General features: G+C 46.5%; 1 protein-coding gene across 6 annotated transcripts in view; it reads left to right on the forward strand.

The window, feature by feature from the left end:
• Positions 1-20,084, forward strand: part of LOC133082959 (protein Shroom2-like) — a 132,590-nt gene that overhangs the window by 60,668 nt on the left and 51,838 nt on the right. For 4 of the 6 annotated variants that reach the window (XM_061179628.1, XM_061179629.1, XM_061179631.1 and 1 more), the window contains exon 3: positions 13,524-13,655. The exons of 1 other annotated variant lie outside the window; for it this stretch is intronic. In XM_061179628.1, coding sequence (XP_061035611.1) covers positions 13,524-13,655 — 132 coding nt within the window. Of the gene's footprint in view, positions 1-12,283; positions 12,409-13,523; positions 13,656-20,084 lie in introns of those variants that run through there. One more of the 6 variants, XM_061179630.1, reaches the window with a different exon arrangement.

Consider the following 20,084-nt stretch of genomic DNA (forward strand, 5'->3'; position numbering starts at 1 on the left):
GTGGGATCTTCCCGGACCAGGGCTTGAACCCGTGTCCCCTGCGTTGGCAGGCGGATTCTTAACCACTGCGCCACCGGGGAAGCCTGGCTATAAATTTTAAAAAGTAAATTGACTCAAGACCTTCAGTTTTTAGTACAGACTTGAAGACATATCCCTGTGGACTTTTCATGTATTTATTTTTGGGGGACCAAAATAGCATCCAAGGAGGAGTCAGAAACGAAGAAGGAAAACATTTCATTCTTTGCCACATTAATGCAGCAGCCTCATTTCTCAGTGGAATAGGCTGTCCTTGTAAATCAGAAAACTGAAGTCTCAGCATGGCCCTTTTGGAGCCTTCTGGGGGAGCAAGGGACATGACGGGTGCCATCATGGTGTGTATAATTTCTTTGAGGTCGCCTTATTAACCCTCCTAAGGCAGGACGTGTGAAGTTCTCGCAGGATTCCGTTAGACTTAGTGGAGCGCTGGTGATGGTGAGGGACGCTTGACCCACACAGGGGAGACAGCGGTTATAAACCACCACCTGAAATGTCTCCGTTGCGGGGCTGCCCGAGCCCCCAGAACACACAGCCGGCTCATTGGCTTACTGTCCGTCTCCCCCACGGGGAGAGCACTGGCTTAGTTGACGCTGTGAGCAAACTGTCTCGCCAGTTTGCGGCTCCTTACCGCAGTGCCCGATGCGCAAGGGCAGATGAAGGGCTTGGACTTATTGAATCGAATTGATTTGAGCTGCACCGGGACGGGCATCACTGGAGGGCCTGATGGGGCTGCTGACCCTGAGGTGCTCATTCAGTAAAATCTGTCAGTGTGACATCGGCCAGCCCAGGGGAGGCAGCAGCAAATAAAACCGAGCCAGTGACACATCCTGGGGGACAGAATCAGGATGCATGAATATTTTCACCGGTTGCATCTCACAAGGTAAAAATGAAATGTTGGTCAATGTCAGATCTTATTCTAGGGCGCAAAAAAAAAAGCAGGTGTGTAATAAAGTTGGTTTAGTAACAACAGCTATAAAGAAGGGAATTTGCACCCCAGTAGCAAGTTGGATGAAAGACGCTCATAGGCAGTTCCTAATATGAGAAATGCACATAGGAAACAAGTGTTTAAAAAGACGTTTTTCAAGGAATTCATAGAAAAGACTCTGACAAGTACAGGTTTCTGGTAACTGTACTGCTGAACTGAAAGAATAAGCATTTTCAGAACTCTCATGAAAAACTGCTGAGCTCATAAAAGTGCTAACAAAAGATCAAGATGAAAAAAAATTAATTACATGGGACTGAGTGAACTGATGAGGATGATTATAATTTTTGTGACTTTCTGTTTGAATTAAAACAAAAAAATCCCACAAGGACTCAGAGGCAAAGAATATAGAAATCAATCTTCACTGCAAGGTAAAGGAGCTGTTACAGTGGAGGATTACTGGACTGAATGTCAATATTATGACATAGTATGAGTGTCTTTCGTGTTTGGTAATTGCAGTCATTGTTGCTTTTGTTCTGGTCATCCATTTACAATGCTTGGCGTCAGTCTATTTATCTCTTGTAAAAATAAAATACAGCGTGTGTGTGGAAAAAAAAAAAAAAGATGTTTAACTAGGGATCGACAAGTTTACTTACAAACTAGGTTTTGATTCTCCAGCTGGCCGAGATCTGATGGAATAGCAATGCCCATTGGTGCTGAGATGTGGGGAAACAAGTGCTTATTTGATGTAATGCTGATGAGACTTTCTGGTGAGCGGTTTGGCAACATGTGTCAAAAGGCCTATTTTGGACTCAGAATTTCATTTCTTGGATCCTAGATATTCAGCAAAAGGAAATGACTGAAGTGAATTAGGGACCATCCATACTGCAGAGTGCTGCCATTATAAATGGTGTCAGCCAAATGAACTTATCTATGAAACAGAAACAGACTCACAGACACAGAGCACAGACTGGTGGTTGCCAGAGCGGGGTGGGGGGTGGGGGAGGGATGGATTGGGAGTTGGGATTAGCAGATGCAAACTAGTATATATAGAATGGGTCAACAGCAAGGTCCTTCTGTAGAGCACAGGGAACTCTAGTCAACATCCTGTGACAGACCGTAATGGAATAGAATATGAAAAAAATATATATATATGTGTATAACTGAGTCTCTCTCTGCTGTACGGCAGAAATTAATACAACATTATAAATCTATACGTCAATAAAAGTTTTTAAAAAGAATACAAGTGCTATTACAAAATAAAAAAATGGTGTCAGTGGGCTTCCCTGGTGGCACAGTGGTTAAGAATCCGCCTGCCAATGCAAGGGACACGGGTTCGAGCCCTGGTCCGGGAAGATCCCACATGCTACGGAGCAGCTAAGCCCGTGCACCACAACTACTGAAGCCTGCACGCCTAGAGCCTGTGCTTTGCAACGGGAGAGGCCACCGCAATGAGAGGCCCGCACACCGCAGAGGGGACTGAGAAAGCCTGCGCACAGTGACGAAGACCCAACACAGCCAAAAATAAATAAATAAAATAAATTTATTAAAAAAAAAAAAAAAAATGGTGTCAGTATTTCCTGACATGGAAAGATGCCCCTCAAAGTCCAGTTGAGGGCTTCCCTGGTGGCGCAGTGGTTGAGAGTCTGCCTGCCAATGCAGGGGACACGGGTTCGAGCCCTGGTCTGGGAAGACCCCACATGCCGCGGAGCAACTAGGCCCGTGAGCCACAACTACTGAGCCTGCGCGTCTGGAGCCCGTGCTCCGCAACAAGAGAGACCGCGATAGTGAGAGGCCCGCGCACCGCGATGAAGAGTGGCCCCCGCTCACCGCAACTGGAGAAAGCCCTCGCACAGAAACGAAGACCCAACACAGCCAAAAATAAATAAATAAAATAATAAAAATAAAGGAATTCCTTTAAAAAAAAAAAGTAAAATAAATATCCTTAAAAAAAAAAAAAAAAAAAAAGTCCAGTTGAGAGGAACACATACAAGCAGTTATAGAACTGTATAGGGCCCATGAAAAAAAGTTTTAATTTTTAATTGTGGTAAAATACACGTAACGGAAAACTTACCATCTTATCCATCAAGTGCACGGTCTAAGTGTATTACTTCTCCGAGAATAAAAATGTCGAGCTCGTTGCACTTTTAAAGAGGAGAGGCCTTTGGGGTTCCGTGTGATGTGTTCACAGGACCCAGCAGGAGGTTTGGTCCCCAGGAGGCCGTCAGCTGTGCTCTGTTCTGGGCGGCGCCCCCAGAAGGCTCTGTTTATTGCTCTGTGATCAAAACAGACAGGATCACCCTAAGGGGCGGGTGGTGGAATGCCGGCTACAATTACTCCAGGAGTGACTTTTTATTCCGCATTTATGAGTACTTAGAGTAACACATGGCCGTGGGAAAACATTCACTTTGGAACGGGAATTGGGTGGGATCCATCAGCCTTTCTCCCAACCCCTCTCATCCTCCCATTTTGCCCCTCCGGAGAGCGGCTGTGTCAGTACTAACCTCTTAGGTTTCCTTTTAGAAACGGGTACCTAGCCGTGTGTTACACGTGGAAATGGGGGTTGGTCCAGGTTGAGTGCCCTGACGCAAGGTTTCTCCTGACCCCATGCGGCTCCACGGTCTGGATGCTCTGCTGTGTGTCTAGCAGATCCTCTGTGTGTGGACACCTGCGGTGCTTCCGGTGTACAGCAGACAGTGCTGCGGTGTGATGCTTTTGTACCCGAGTCCACATACATGTGCGTATAGGTCGTCCTGACCCATTCCTAGCGTGGGAGGTTTTGAGGCAGAAAGTACGTGCATTGTGAAGTTTGTTTTTGTTGGCTTTGTGGATGTGATAGGTGACAGATGCTTTTATTGTTTAAATGGGCATTTCTGTCATTATGACCGAGGTTGGGCATCATTCCATGTGTTCAGAAGCTTTTTTTTTGAATTCGAGGAACATAGTTAAGGATCTAAAAACCGGATGATGTGAGTTCTGTTCGGAGTACACACCATGAGAACTGGGGGTAGAAGGAGAGAGAAGGCCTGGGGGCGCGGCCCGCTCGCTGTGGAGCTGACTACGTATCCAACAGACTTGTGGGGAGACGGACCAAACTTTGGCTGTGAAGAGTTGATGGGAGCCCTGGTGTAGAATCCCACTTTTGTAATCCGCATACCCGGTTTCCCTTTAAGTGAGGGGTGTGCAGAATGATTATCTAGCTTAGATAGAGCTTAATATTCTAAGTAACACATATAACCCAATATAAAACCAAACCAAGCAGTTTGTCCAAATGTTTTTTTTTTTCAAGCACACTTTTAAAAACAAACTTAGGTGTTTTTAAATATTGTAAAGATAATTTTGGATTAAATTTTAATATTGTGTGTGGGTATTATTTTTGCCTATTAGAAAAGTCTGAAACGGTGGTTTTGCCTAGAAATATGAATAAAATTCTACAAAACGGTTAGTTAGTTAATACTAGGATCTGTTGCTGTCATCTGGCACATGGTGAATTACTGTTTTAAGTACTGAAGATGCACATAATAAGGACTTTTAAAACTCCATACTGGGGCTTCCCTGGTGGCACAGTGGTTGAGAGTCTGCCTGCCAATGCAGGAGACACGGGTTCGAGCCCTGGTCTGGGAAGATCCCACATGCCGCGGAGCAACTAAGCCCGTGCACCACAGCTACTGAGCCTGCGCTTCTGGAGCCTGTGCTCCGCAACGGGAGAGGCCGCGACAGTGAGAGGCCCGCGCACCGCGATGAAGAGTGGCCCCCGCTCGCCGCAACTGGAGAAATCCCTAGCACAGAAACGAAGACCCAACACGGCAAAAAAATAAAATAAATAAATAAATTTAAACTCCATACTAACTTACCATTTTCCTTATTACAAAGGCACCAGTGAGTGCTTTTAACATGATTTCTCTTAAATCGGTGACGTTTTCTTCTCTATCTAAATCTAAATCTCACCATTCTCGTCTTTCTTAATCCCTAGGCAACCACTAATCTGACTTGTATCTCAGAGATTAGTTAGCATTTTCTAACTAGTGTTGTATGTAGAACTCCAAAATGGATCATGTACTCTTTTTTAAAATATATATATAAATTTATTTATTTATTTATTTTTGGCTGCGTTGGGTCTTTGTTGCTGCGCACGGGTTTTCTCTAGTTGCGGCGAGCTGGGGCTACTCTTTGTTGCGGTGCACGGGCTTCTCATTGTGGTGGCTTCTCTTGTTGTGGAGCTCGGGCTCTAGGCGCGCGGGCTCAATAGTTGTGGCTCGCGGGCTCTAGAGCACAGGCTCAGTAGTTGTGGCGCACTGGCTTAGTTGCTCCGCGGCATGTGGGATCTTCCCGGACGAGGTCTCGAACCCGTGTCCCCTGCAGTGGCAGGCGGATTCTTACCCACTGCGCTACCAGGGAAGCCCTGGATCATGTACTCTTAAAAAAAAAAAAAGAAAAAGGTGTTTAGTTTATGAAGGCACTCTGTAGTTAATTCATAGACTGAGCCACCAACACATCAATATCAAATGTTGCCCTACCTGAGGATCACCAGATGATAAATGAGCTGCCTGAACCCTCAACTACCTGCCCAGCCCAGGCACCTTAAGAAGGGGTGGCTTTTCTGATGAAGGTTGAAAACAGCTTAGGGTCCTGAGGGCCAGAGTGGCCAGTGCAGGCTTGGTTTTTCTCGGAGGTTCTGGGAAGAGGCATGTACGCGCCTCGGTGTAAAACACATACCCGTGGTTTTATGAACAAAGTGGGCATCGTGGGTCGCATCCTGACTCCCTCCCGCTGGTGACAGCTGCTGGGTGTGCTTGTCTTGCTTCAGCCTGTGCGGCGAGCAGGGCCCCAGCGGCCAGGCGAGGGTGGCGGCGGGCTGGCTTCACAAGGCGGGGGCGTCTGGTTTCACGGGGCACGGGCACCGCGTATCTTGTCACCGTTTAGAAGCCGAGACTGGGAGAGCGCGGTGCCTTAGGAGACAAGGACCCAGATCACTGTCTCTCCCCAGCCTCGTTTCTTTCCCGGACAGGTGAGAGCCAGCGCCGCCTTCCTCCCAGAGCTGTGTCGGCTGGAAACAAAGAAGGGTAACAGGAAGCCCCACCGGCTGCACACATGTTCTCCTTTGAGATGTCCAGGTGGTATCCTGGCATCTGCCCGGGAGTCAAAGGAACGGGGGGGCCAGCAGGCGCAGCCCGGCCGTGCCTCCCCGGCACCTTGTCCTTCCCTCTCTGCTTGGCCAAGGACGTGCTGCTCGCAGGAAAGTGTGGGAGGATGTGGTAGCCTCTTCTTCTGTGTCTGTCTCTCTGTGTACTTGTCGCCTGCACTTTCTTCCCCGGGGTCGGGCCCCTCCCTGGAGATCCTGATGGGCAGGTGTGGGATGGATCTGGGCGCTGGTATTTCCCTGAGGGCCACGGGCTATTTTGCTGGGCGGCCGCAGTGCTCATACCGCTGGCTTAAGCAAATGTGCTTGGAAAAGGTTAAGACCCGAAACTGGGTCACTCGAGGCCTTTTCCTGATTAACACAGGCGTCAGTAAGCCCCTTGCTGTGGGAGACGTGCTGAAGTAAGGGACGCTTCTCGCCCGGTGCTGGGTTAAGGCTGTTGCTGTCCGATGCTGTAAAATGCTCACTAAAAGCTCCGTGTGCACAGCACCAGGATACCATCCACTGTCCTCCGTTCACAGGGAAGTTACCATACGTTCAGCTCCTACAACGTACATGGAATTTCAAACACCGTAGGGAAAATTTCTCTTAACTGTCAGGCCATGAATTATATTGTATAGCTTGTAATGACTCTTTTGGTCTTTCTTCCAAATGTATATGGTAATATTAGTCTTGTTTACAGTGAACTTGGCCTGCCACTTCATCGTTTGTGTCACTCTTGAGCCGTCCACTGCTGTGAGCAGTTTTTATGGCAGAGCCACATTATGCATAGGGTTGACGCATGTTTCCTGCCTCTTTGCCGGAGACCTTAAACCCTTCCGTGACTCTGCTTACGTCCGCTAAGCTTGCCTTCAGGAGGAGATTAACACCCAAGGATGGAGGTTCGCTGCAGGAGGCCGTAACAGATGGCCACATGGGGTGGCATGGTGACACATCTGAAGAAAGGAGGTGTCTGGTCTAGTGACGGCACCCATGCCTGCTAGGAGCAAGTTTCTTGCCACGTGCGTGGGTTTCTGGATGTCACTGAGTTGCAGTGAGTTCTGCACCAAGCCAGTGTCGTGCCGGGCTCCCCTCTGCTGCTGGCTCCTTGGAGCTGTCCTAGGGCAGGTGGCTCTGTGCGTGGCCCCAACGTGGATGAGCGCAGATGTTCCTGAAGCAGCAAGAGGAGAGGGATGGATAGGACGTCAGCAGGTTGTGTCCCTCCTGCTTTTCCCTCCTCCCCACTTCCTCTCCTTTCTCTCCCCTCTCCCCCCCGCGCCCCCCAAGAGCTCTTCCTGGGGCAGAAACTGTGTGTTCCCACAGAGGGTGTCTGTCTTACTGGGGATGCTGATGGGTGTTGCTTTTGGAGGGTGGTCTGAGATTGATCGTTCAAATTTCAGGGGAAAAGTGTCTGCTTTGAGCATTTGCGGGATTGTGGCTGTTTGCTACTGTGCTTATTTTCTTCTTAAAGCAGAGTAGACCCAGAGGTTTATCCTGGACAGAGGCCGACTTGTTTGGGCTGTTTGCCATTCTTGTTTTTATGAAGTAAAATCAGGAGGAGAAAAAACCCACATAGAGCAGAATTGTTTTATTTGGGGAAAGGTTGCTTCTATTCAGATGTAGATTTAGTGTATGGCTTAACCAACTTAATCAGTTGAATCTCTAGGTGAGATGTTTCATATTCTAAGCCAAGTAGAGAGTGGTAAACAGTTATGATTTTGTTTTTCATTAGAAGGCATGCAAGTGATGTTGATATAATTTAGTTTGGAAACGCTGATGGTTTCTAATATATTAAGGCAGGCAGAGAATGTTTCACGTAATTTTGTTTCTATACTCTTACGTATAAGACTCACCAGCTCTGTTGCTAATCCTCAGGGCTACTCGTACTTAAGTTATGTTAATGGTTGCACATTTGAGTGTCTGGGGTGTCTTTACCAAAAAATCCATTCTGTTTACATGTAGCCAAGAAGCTGCATCGGTGCCTTTCTGAAAACTGGGGACATGCACCGTGACCTCGGGTGGTTTGGACAAAGCGTTTTTAGTACTGGTAGTGCTGGGTGAGATAGTCCCCCTCACCCCCCTTGCAAAAGTTAACGGGAAAATAGCCAAGCCATTTGGGTCTGCTCCAATTCTGCCTGCGTTCATTGTGTGACATTTCTACGCGGTCTTTCCTGCTAATGCACCCGGGGAACGCCAGAGGCCGAGACAGGCGTGCACTTGCCCTTGCTGGGAGACAGATAAGGGGTGCCCCGGCCTCGTGGGGCAGAACCCTGATGCTTTTATCCCGTGTGAATGCTGCTACTCGGCCCTGGCATTGGTTTAAAATGCAGCTTTGATGTCTTGTATCAGTTTCAGCTGTTTAGGTCATTTGGGAATTTTCATCTTTACCTCTTTCTCCTCGTGTATAAAGGCAGGAACTCCTGGACTCTTATCCCATTTTATCAAGGGTGATGTCACCACCCACAGCATCGTGTTGTCAGATCAGTGCCGGGGAAAAGAACTCCGCCATTCACAGAGTGGTCTGACCTCTGTTTTTATTCGTTCACGTAATGTGTGTTGGAAGCGCTCCAGCCAGGCGGCTGAAGTCATACCCATAGGTCCTGCCCTCGGGGAGCTGGCAGCTGAGGGGGCTGATGGGCACGGACAGGAAAAGCTCTAACAAGTGGTGGCTCTGGCGGAAGGAAGGAGCGCTGGAGCAGAGCTCAGCAGTCAGGCTGTCCTTTGAAGGCTGAGCCAGGTCTGAGACACAGACGTGGACCTAAGTCAGTGATGCCGGGACCTCCTAAAGAGGCTGGCAGAGCGGATGGGCGAAGGGAGGAAGGGTAGCTTGAGGCTAGAGCGGCGAGTCTCAGACCTGAGCTCGCCTCTGAATGACCTTGAGGGCTAGTGCAAACACAGGCGTCCCGCCCCAGCCTGTGCTCCTGCGATGCCAGTGCCGCCCGGCCCGGGGAGCAGATCACAGTACCGCGGGGGGTGGGGTGGGGGGGGGCATGGGCTTCACTCCGTGGCAGCTGGGAGCAGCTGAAGGTGGTGGGGTGAGGGCAGGAGCTGCCAGAGCTGAGTTGCAGGGAGACTGGTGTGGCAGGAGGTAGAGACAGCTCAGGAGAGGGAGAGGCCGGTCAGCATCTATCCTCTAGAGGCTTGACCGGAACAGGAAAGAAGCAGCAGCTCAGGGCAGGCTTCATTTTGTGTCTGTAGGGTGGTGCTTTTTATGTGTTTGTATCACTTTTAAAGAATAAAAAGGGTGTTTGCAGTTGTCGCCCTTCTCCAGCCCAGGCACACCCTCAGTATCTGGAGGGCCTGTACCCGCTGTGGGCCTGTCCCTCGGGGCCTCTGCACAGCCTCCCTCCCTAAGCTCTGGGGGCTCCTTGCCCGGAACTCACCCCCCTCACCTGCAGGACTCACTGGGGAGCATTTGAAGAACTTTCCAGCCTGCCCTTTATCTGGAAGGCCCCTCCCCACTGCCGCCCCCCTTGACGCTTGCTTCTAAGATGCCCCAAGCATCACTGTTGGTTTTATTTTCCCCGAGGACTCTTCCCATCGCCAGTGTCACCTACAGCCAACACACCCTGTGGTGCCCCCGCCACAGTGTCCCGCCAGGCCCTTCGCGTTGGCCTCCCAGCCTGCAGGCCTGTTACTGTCAGGCCCCCCGCACTCGTGGGGACCACATGCGGATTGCGTTTATTTTCTGAGGCAGCGCCTGTTGGCTGCACTTGGAAAGGTTAGGAAAATAACCTGGCGTTCACGTGGTTTTTTTTTTTTTTTTTTTTTTAGGGAATTCTGCTCTTTGAATGAGAAACATTTCATTGAAGCCCTTATTTTAATAATTCCTTTTTAAAAATGAATTTTCTATATCTAGATCCATTCTTAATTTTCATTGGTATCCTAGCATTTTTTATATTTGTGATCTAAACCCCTTCCTTTCAAAAAAAAAAAAACACTACCTAGCATATAAAATTATTTTTAAAAATTGAAGTAAATTTAGATTAATTTTGGTGTGCAACTTGTGGGAAAGGTTTCAGAGAACCCTCATTAGGACGAATAATTTGATTTGGAAGCCAGAAAACCCGGTGTTAATAGCAGCATTGCTTTTCAGTATTTATGTGGAAGGAATATTATGCCATATTAAAAATGACATTTTGGAAGAGTGACAGTGGCCTGGAGGAATGATCACCCAACCAGGCGGGCTGCAGAGAGAAAGGGCCCCGCCAAGTCTGCACGATGCTCTCAGCTGTCTGAAACAGGGGGAAAGAAATGCAGAGATGTTACCCACGTTCATCTTCAGATTACGGGTTGTCCTCCTTTATTGTCTTATTCGCATTTTAATTTTTAAATGTTCCATGTTTTCTACAATATGCCTGTTCTTTAAGATTTCCGAGCAGCAGTAGCCATTTGGATGAAAAGGATTTCTTCCCTGTACACTGGGGTGACCGTGGTAGTGACTGTTAGTCTCCCGTGGGCGTGACCTGGATCAGCCCCGTCGCGTTTCCGGAGCTGGCAGGATTGTGCAGCTCCACACACAGGAGGGGTCAGCACCCGCACCCCGCCAGGTCACGGCTGTTTCCTCCCTGGCATCGCTGACCACACTGCCTTGCACAGAGGCATGGCCTTGGATGTCTCTGGCCTGAGCCGTGCCGTCCTTCTTCCTCCCGGAAGGGGCGTCCTTGCTGGTCTCCCCAGCCGAGCTGGCTTGCGTCTGACTGCGTGGCCTGCGGAGGGGGCGTTCCTTTCACACCTCGCCCTTCTGTTCCTGTTTGATGTCTGGGGGGGGGGGAGGGGGCTGGTCTAGCTGTAGCAGACATAGCAGACGTCCCGCCCGCCAGGAGAGGAAGGTTCGGGTGTGGTTCGCTGCATACGTGCTGTGTGTGCGTTTCCTTCCGACACGCGTGGCCCCCTGAGGGGGCAGGGCACTTAACCCCTAACCAGGTACCGCCAGGTACCACGTGGTCCGAGTTCTCCGAGGCCCTCACATCGGGGCATCTTGCCCGGCACAGCCTGTGGCCTGTGCACCCCTCACGGCCCCAGACTTCCAGGGACCCGGGTGGTTTAAAGCCACCCGGAGTGCATTTATCTTGTGTGGGAAGAAACACCATCGTCTGTTGAAACAAGCGCCTTAAATCGGCCCCTGCCATTTCTGTTCCATCTGGGAACGCTAGGTGGCGCCAGAGCGTTCGGTCCCCAGAGCTTTCCTGCCCAGCGTGGTCACGGGCTTGTGATGGAGAGACCAGCCCTCAGCCACGTGTCCTCCTCCTCTCGTCAGCAGAATCCAGTTTTAGCCATCAGAGGGGCTGACAAACAGAAACCGCCTGAACCTTCCTCGATCCCCAGATATGTTCACTGTGCTCTAGGAAAGTCCGAGGACCTGACAAGAGCCACGTACGTAGGAAAATTTCACTCTCCCCAGGAGCCATGATTCCTCTTAGAGCTTCTAGGTACCACCCTTTTCACTGTGTTTTCCTTTTTTTTTTTTTTTTTAAAGCTGCAATTAGTACCCTAACTGTTGACTATGTCTTCTCAAAGTAGAGGCATATATCTGTGTACAGACATACCTCGCTGTGTTGTGCTTCACTTAATTGTGCTTTACAGATACTGCGTGTTTGTTTTTTTTTTTAAACAAATGGAAGGCTGTAGTAACCCTGTGTCAAGCAAGTCTGTTGGCGCCTTTTTTCCAACAGCACTGGCTCACTTTGTGTCTCACATTTTGGTAATCCTCACACTATTTCAGACTTTTCCACTATCATATTTGTTATGGTGATCTGTGATCAGTGACCTTTGGTGTTACTAATATTATTACTAGGGCTCAGATAATAGTGTTTTTCAGCAATAAAGTATTTTAAAATTAAGGTATGTACATTGTGTTTTTTTAGGCATAATGCTATTGCACACTTGGTAGACTATAGTATAGTGTAAACATAACTCATATGCACTGGGAAACCAAAAAGTTCACGTGACTAGCTTTATTACAGTATTCACTTTATTGTGGTGGTCTGGAACCCAACCGGAAACATCTCCAAGGTCTGCCTGTATTATCCTTCAAAATAAGAGGAGAAACATTTACTCTTCTCAAAGAGCACGACTGCCCCAGTAAACCAGCTGGTTCCCCACTCATTCCAATTACAGAGTTGAAATATGTTACCACAAAGTGTAAGGCGTTTTCTTTTCCAAGCCTCTTTTTCCTTTGCCTGCAGTTTGTCTAGTTTGTTTCCTTCATTAATTACCTGTAAAGGAAGATGAAAGACGTTACGGATATTATAGCACAGAAAAAGCCATCTGAAAATGAAATTCACGTGGCCAGAACCTTCCTTACGAGGATTTTGAGAAACTTTATGAGGTACAGTTTTGGTTTTACAATCCCTTTACTTCTGTGGTGTGATGAATTCGTCTGTTTTATGCTTTAGCTCGTGGGAAACTATCAAAAGGTCAACACATTCCACATTTTGCCACCCGTGTATTTTTCCTTGTTTCTGAGTCATCGGAAGGTTTATGTTATAAATGCTTTCTGGGTTTTCTTTAATATTCGTTGTTGCATAATATTCTTTCATGTTTTTGCTTGTTGGAAGAATGTTTGATCCCCATCAGGTACTTAGAGGCTCAACTGAACCCTTTCTCCGATCTCGATTGGGCTGTAAAGTGTCCCTGGTGAGGCTAGATCCGTCTTAAATTGCAGGAGGAGGAGGGGCGAGCATGGGCGGTCTGCTCATGCAGCAGCTTTCCCCTGGAGGCCCTGTGATGTTCCTACGGCGGCTGCAGGGATTTCCAACTGGACATGCTTTTTCACACCTGGGCAGGTGTGGTCAGAAACCTAATAAGCCACCCACGGATGGTGGGGACGGTGGAGGGGGGCAGGGAAGGCTCCTGCCATGTTCAGAAGCCCTGGCAGGAATGGACTGGAGCCTGCTGGTCTTAGGGCGTGGTGATTCCCATGACAGGAGCCCTTAGATGACTTCGGACGCTCTGGGAGGCTCAGAGGAATACGTGTCCACCAGTCCCCGTTAACTACAGGATAGCTGTGTTCACTTAGTTAAGTGAGTGAATAAATAAATGCAGTCAAAACTCTGCGGGACCCAGCTCAAGCTTTTCTGCAGCCCAGTGCCTTCTCCTCAAACAGGCTAAGGGCCTGTGCAAAGTTGCACTGACACCGGACAGACAGAAGATGCTGCTGTGTCTTGGGGATGGGGCAGCGGGGGTCGTGGGCAAGATTCATGTACTTACTTAGAATAAATTTGGAAGCCTAAGGGCTGGTTCACATTCTGGAGCCTGTGATTCTCACCCGGGGATGTTCTCCGGTAATGAACCTGTACAAAGAGCGCTGGTGCCCAGATGCAATGGGAAGCACCTGACAGCGATGCAGTAAATCACACAGGAATCATTTCTGCCTCTCGCTCCTTTCTTGGCCTGAAGTTGTCCTTGGTGTGAAGTCCCTGAGTCATCTGCATCCTTTTTCAGGAGGAATGAGCTGAGCTGGAGGCCGCACTCCTGGCACGTCACCAAGTTCTCCGACAGCCACCCCGAGGCATCGGCATCTCCATTCCCCTCTACCAGCTCCTGCCCGTCGTGGCCAGGCCAGCACCACGCCAGGTAGGCACGCCTTTCCCGCTGGGATGGGAAGCTGGTTTCACTTTCTACCACACTCATGACTTCCCTGCCTTGCCCTAATTGTGCATTTCTCACTTTATTTTAATTTTTGTTGAGGTACAGTTAATTTACGATATTATTCATTTCCGGTGTACGACATAGTGATGCAAAATTTCTATAGCTTATACTCCATTTAAAGGTATCATAAAGTATTGGCTCCGTTCTCTGTGCTGTACAATATATCCTTGTAGCTTATTTATTTTATAGTTTATACCTCTTCCTCCCCTACCCCTATCTTGCCCCTTCGCCCTTCCCTCTCCCCACTGGGAACCACTAATTTGTTCTCTACGTCTATGAGTCTGCTTCTGTTCTGTTATATTCATTTGTTTATTTTTTTAGATTCCACATATAACTGATAGCATACAGTATTTGTCTTTCTCTGTCTGACTTAGTTCATTAAGCATAATACCCCTCTAGGCCCATCCATGTTGATGCAAATGGCAAAATTTCATTCTTTTTTATGGCTGAGCAGTATTCAATTGTGAGTGTGTGTGTGTATATATATATATAATATATACCAATTTTCTTAATCTGTTCATCTGTTGATGGACATTTAGGTTGCTTCCATATCTTGATTCCTTGTAAATTATGCTGCTACGAACATTGGGGTGCATGTATCTTTTCAAATCAGTGTTCTCGTTTTCTTTGGGTATATACCCAGGAGTGGAATTGCTAGATCATATGGTAGTCCTATTTTTAGTTTTTTGAGGAACCTCCATACTGTTTTCCACAGTGGCTGCACCAGTTTACATACCCACCAATAGTGAACAAGTGTTCCCTTTTCTCCACGTCCTCACCAGCAGTTGCTATTTGTTGTCTTTTTGATGACGGCCATTCTGGCAGGTGTGAGGTGATACCTCATTGTGGTTTTGATTTGCATTTCTTTGATTAGCGATGTTGAGCACTTCCCATGTGCCATCTATATGTCTCCTTTGGAAAAATGTCTGTTCAGGTCTTCTGAACATTTTAAAATCAGGTTTGTTTTTTTAGATATTGAGTTGGATGGGCTGTTTATATATTTTGCATATTAACCCCTTATTGGTCATATCATTTGCAAATATTTTCTGCCATTCAGTAGGTTGTCTTTTCATTTTGTCGATGGTTTTCTTTCCTCTGGAAAAAAAGGCCTTTAATTTTCGGGACTTCCCTAGTGGCACAGTGGTTAAGAATCCGCCTGCCAATGCAGGGGACATGGGTTCGAGCCCTGGTCCGGGAAGATCCCACATGCTGTGGAGCAACTAAGCCTGTGTGCCACAACTACTGAGCCTATGCTCTAGAGCCCGCGAGCCACAACTGCTGAAGCCCACGCGCCTAGAGCCCGTGCTCCACAACAGGAGAAGCCACCACAATAAGAAGCCCGTGTACTGCAACGAAGAGTAGCCCCCGCTCACCGCAACTAGAGAAAGCCTGTGCGCAGCAACGAAGACCCAACGCAGCCATAATTAATTAATTAATTAATTATTTTAAAAAGGCTTTACTTTTAATTAGGTCCCATTTGTGTATTTTTGCTTTTCTTTCCTTTGTCTTAGGAGACAGAGCCAAAAAAATATTGCTACAGTTTATATCAAAGAGTGTTCTGCCTATGTTTTCCTCTAGGAGTTTTATGGTTTCTGGTCTTAAATTTAGGTCTTTAATCCATTTTGAGTTTATTTTTGTGTATGGTGTTAGGGAGTGTTCTAATTTCATTCTTTTACATGTAGCTGTCCGGTTTTCCCAGCACCACTTATTGAAGAGGCTGTCTTTTCTCCACTGTATGTTCTTGCCTCCTTTGTCGTGGATTAATTGACTGGAAGTGTGTGGGTTTACTTCTGGGCTCTCTATTCTGTTTCATTGTTGTATGTGTCTGTTGTTGTGCCAGTACCATATTGTTTGATGACTGTAGCTTTGTGGTATAGTCTGAAGTCAGGGATTGTGATACCTCCAGCTCTGTTAAAGATTGTTTTGGCTCTTCAGGGTCTTTCATGTTTCCATGCAAATATTTAAATTATTTATTCTTGTTCTGTGAAAAATGCCCTTGGTATTTTGATAGGAATTGCATTGAATCTGTAGATTGCCTTGGGTAGTATGGTCATTTTAACAGTATTCTTCCAGTCCATGAACATGGTATATATTTCCATCTGTGTATGTCATCTTCAGTTTCCTTCATCAGTGTCTTACAGTTTTCTGAGTATAGGTCTTTTACCTCCTTGGTTAGATTTATTCCTAGGTATTTAGTTCTTTTTGATGCAGTGGTAAATAGGATTGTTTCCTTAGTTTCTCTGTCAGATAGTTCATTCTTAGTATGCAACACGTTTCTTTGTATTGATTTTGTATCTTACAACTTGACCAAATTCATTGATGAGCTCTAATAGTTTTTTGGTGGCGTCTTAGGATTTTCTATGTACAGGAAGTCCCCTACATACGAACGAGTTCTGAGAGCACGTTTGTAAGTCCAGTTTGTTCGTTAAGTCCAACAAAGTTAGCCTAGGTACCCAACGAACACAGTCGGCTATATAGTACTGTACAGTAAGAGTTTTATAATACTTTTCACACAAATAATGCATAAAAAACAAACACAAAAATAAAACATTTTTAACCTTATAATACAGTACCTTGAAAAGTACAGTAGTCTGGTACAGTAGCTGGCATACAGGGGCTGGCATCGAGTGAACATGCCAGAAGAGTTACTGACTGCAGGAGGGTGAGGAGGTGGGAGATGGTAGAGCTGAAGGATCGTCAGCAATAGGAGACGGAGGGCAAGCTACACTTTCACTTACTCCTGACGTTGATGGCACAGGTTCTGGTTCCTTGCTGGATTCAATTCTATCTACCCTCTTGAAAAAACGATCCAGTGATGTCTGGGTAGTAGCACTTTTTTTCTCGTCATAGGTGACACGGTAGCCCTGGATTGCATTCTGAACAGCTGCTGCAGCCTTTGTGTACCATTCTATGTTTGGGTCCTGTGCCTCAAAAACTAACAGTGCCTCCTCAAATAAAGAAAATCCCCTTGCCATTTTCTGCATCGTGAATCTCCTTGGTTCTTCAGCTACTTATTCTTCCTCTTGTTCGTCTTTGTCCTTTCTCTGGGCCTCCAGTTCTATCAGGTCTTCATTAGTAAGCTCCTCGTGTTACACAGCAAGGAGTTCAGTGAAATCATTCTCTTGCAGATCTAGCTTGAAATAAAGATACTGTACTACTGTACTCTGTACAGTACTGTACAGTACACAGAAGCACAGCCACTTGTAGAGGATGCACGCACGTGACAACGTACCAGACACGTGAACTAACTTATGTGATTGGACAGGCAAATGCACGTTCCCGTCTTTGAAAGTTCTCAACTTGAAGGTTCGTATGTAGGGGACTTGCTGTATAGTATCACGTCATCTGCAAGCAGTGACAGTTTGACTTCTTCCTTTCCAGTTTGGATTCCTTTTATTGCTTTTTCTTTGATTTCTGTGGCTAAGACTTCCAAAACTATGTTGAATAAAAGTGGTGAGAGTGGGCATCCTTGTCTTGTTCCTGATCTTAGAGGAAATGCTTTCAGCTTTTCACTGTTGAGTATGATGTTAGCTGTGGGTTTGTCGTAGATGGACTTTATTATGTTGAGGTACGTCCCCTCTATACCCACTTTGTTGAGAGTTGTTATCATAATGGATGCTGAATTTTGTCAAAACCTTTTTCTGCATCTCTTGAGATGATCATATGGTTTTCATCCTTCAATTTGTTAATGTGGTGTATCACATTGGTTGATTTGTAGATATGGAACCATCCTTGCATCCCTGGGATAAATTCCACTTGATCATGGTGTATGATCCTTTTAATATATTTTTTGGATTCAGTTTGCTAATATTTTGTTGAGGACTTTTCATCTATGTGCATCAGTGGTACTGACCTGTAATTTTATTTTTCTGTGATATCTCTGGTTTTTGTATCAGGGTGATGCTGGCCCTGTAGAATGAGTTCCGAGCATTCCTTCCTTTGCAATTTTTAGAATAGTTTGAGAAGGAAAGGCATTAGTTCACCAGATGAAGCCATCTGGTCCTGGACTTTTGTTTGTTGAGAGTTATTTATTTATTATTTTTAGATTGAGTTTCATTACTGGTAATTGGTTTGTTTGTATTTTCTACTTTCTGGTTCGGTCTTGGGAGATTGTACTTTCCTAGACATTTGTCCATTTCTTCCAGGTTGTGTTTTTGTGGTATCAGTTATAACTTTTTTCATTTCTGATTTTATTGATTTGGGGCCCTCTTTTTTTCTTGATGCGTCTGGCTAAAGATTTATCAATTTTGTTTACCTTTTTGAAGAATCAGCTTTTAGTTTTATTGATCTTTGTTAATGGTTTTTAGTCTGTATTTCATTTATTTCTGCTCCAATCTTCATGATTTCTTTTCTTCTACTAACTTTGGGCTTTGTTTGTTCTTTTTCTAGTTCCTTTAGGTATAAGGTTAGGTTGTTTGTTTGTTTCCTGAGGTAAGCTTGTATTGCTCTAAACGTCCCTCTTAGAACTGCTTTTGCTGTGTCCCATAGATTTTGGATTGTTGTGTTTTAAATAGCATCTTTCTTGACCTCAGAATGATGTTCTTTTTCTGATGAGAAAAGGCCGTGGACACACCATTACTGGTAGGACTCTAAATTTTTTCACTGAGTAGGCAGGTGTATAATGCTTGAAAGCAAAAAATAAAACACCACGAGAAAGGACAAGCAAGTGTGCTTCCTCATTTGTGTTCTCCAGCTGGTAAATCAGGAGCCTGGAGACTTCCCTTTCTGGCTGAATCCCTTTGGGCCAGCCGAGTGGGATGGCTGTCCACGTCACCCACGTGTTCACAGCCACCACATTACTTATTGCTGGGCAGGCTTTTTGGCCAAAGCTCCCCAGGAAATTCTGTTAAACACCAGCACTCTCTCCCCAACCCCCAGGTTGCTGTGTGGAGGTACAGGGGAAACCAGGGGGCTTCACAGCCCGTGTGCCAGGCCTGGTGGTTTCTTGGTGACTGTGAGACAGAGGGTGTTAGAATGGTGAGCTGGTGGAAGGGGGGGGCGCTGCTCAACCTGGCTTCTCTGGAGCCCACATTTTGGGGTCAGAAGGGCTAATGCAAGGCAAACATGGGACAACACCATGGGGGTGTTTGGCTTGGAGATGCTCCTCCTGGTCACATGGAGCTGACCAGTCGCCTGAGGTTAGTGGCCAGTGTCCTCACTGGTCTGTTAGAAGGATGATGGTAACAGCAACAGCAGTAGTGTGGCTGTGGGGTGGGTACACAGGTGCATGTGTGAGTGTGTATGTGTACCTCTGTGTGTGTGTATGTATCTGGGTATGTGTGTGTATCTCTGCGTGTGCGCCTGTTTGTGGTATGCATGACTGTGTGTGTCTGTATGTGTGTGTGTTTGGAGCTAACATAACCATTTCAAAATCAGGTTTTGGCTGTTAGTAAATACTGGTCTGCTGTGAAGGAAATAAGTCTTAAATACAGTATTACCTGTTTCAAGCCGTAAGAGATTATAATAGTTGAAGTCCAGGGTATTTTTGAAAAACCAGATTCTCATCCGTGTGGTAAAACTTAAGTAAAAAGTGGGCCTTATATTTCATTAAGCCCATTTGGCGGTTTCTGGATTAAAGAAACACATACGCCCTGTGGAAGAAGTGCTTAGCTTTGTTTGTATCTGCTTGGACTTGGGATCTCCTGGGAAAACCCACTCAGGAATACTGGTGGGAGGACGGAGAAGAGCTTGCCCCATTTCTGCGAAGGGTACCTGGTCTGTCCTCTGAAGACGTGGCGTGGAATGGTCATTGCCTCCCTCATATGCCTTAGCTAGCTCACACTTTTGTGTCCTTGCCCGGGTCACAGTTTCTCTTTCTCATCCTGGTTCTCCTCGAACCTCAAGCAGCCAGTTTTTTTCCTGAAGCGTGAATGTTCCAGCTTTGTTGAGCTTTAATGAAAGCACTTAACATGCCTGGATAAATAGTTTCATTATTGAGAGCTTTAAGTGTGCAGTAGCACTATGTCTAAAGGAAAGTACATACGTTAGTCTTAAGATACTTTATTGCTAAAAAATGCTAATCATCATCTGAGCTTTCATTAAATCACAGGCATACCTCATTTCAAAATGAGGTATGCCTGTGATTTAATATCTGGGTTTGGAAAAGTCATGTTATCTCTGAACTTGCCTTTCTAAGTTGAAGATCATTGTCTTTTGATGGCTTTCTTTGTGTTAGCAGTCCATAGTATGAGTCATTTCCTGCACTCAACCAGGGGTCCACAAAATCATCTTGCAAGGGGCCAGATAGGATTGATACCTCAGGCTGGGGGGCCAGTGTCCGTGGCAGCTGCTCAGCTCTGCCCTTGGGAGCAAAGCACACAGCCGTGACCGAGTTCCCGTCAAACTCTAGTTATG

Source organism: Eubalaena glacialis, unplaced genomic scaffold (genome assembly GCF_028564815.1).
Source record: "Eubalaena glacialis isolate mEubGla1 unplaced genomic scaffold, mEubGla1.1.hap2.+ XY H_12, whole genome shotgun sequence".
Classification (NCBI taxonomy): domain Eukaryota; kingdom Metazoa; phylum Chordata; class Mammalia; order Artiodactyla; family Balaenidae; genus Eubalaena; species Eubalaena glacialis.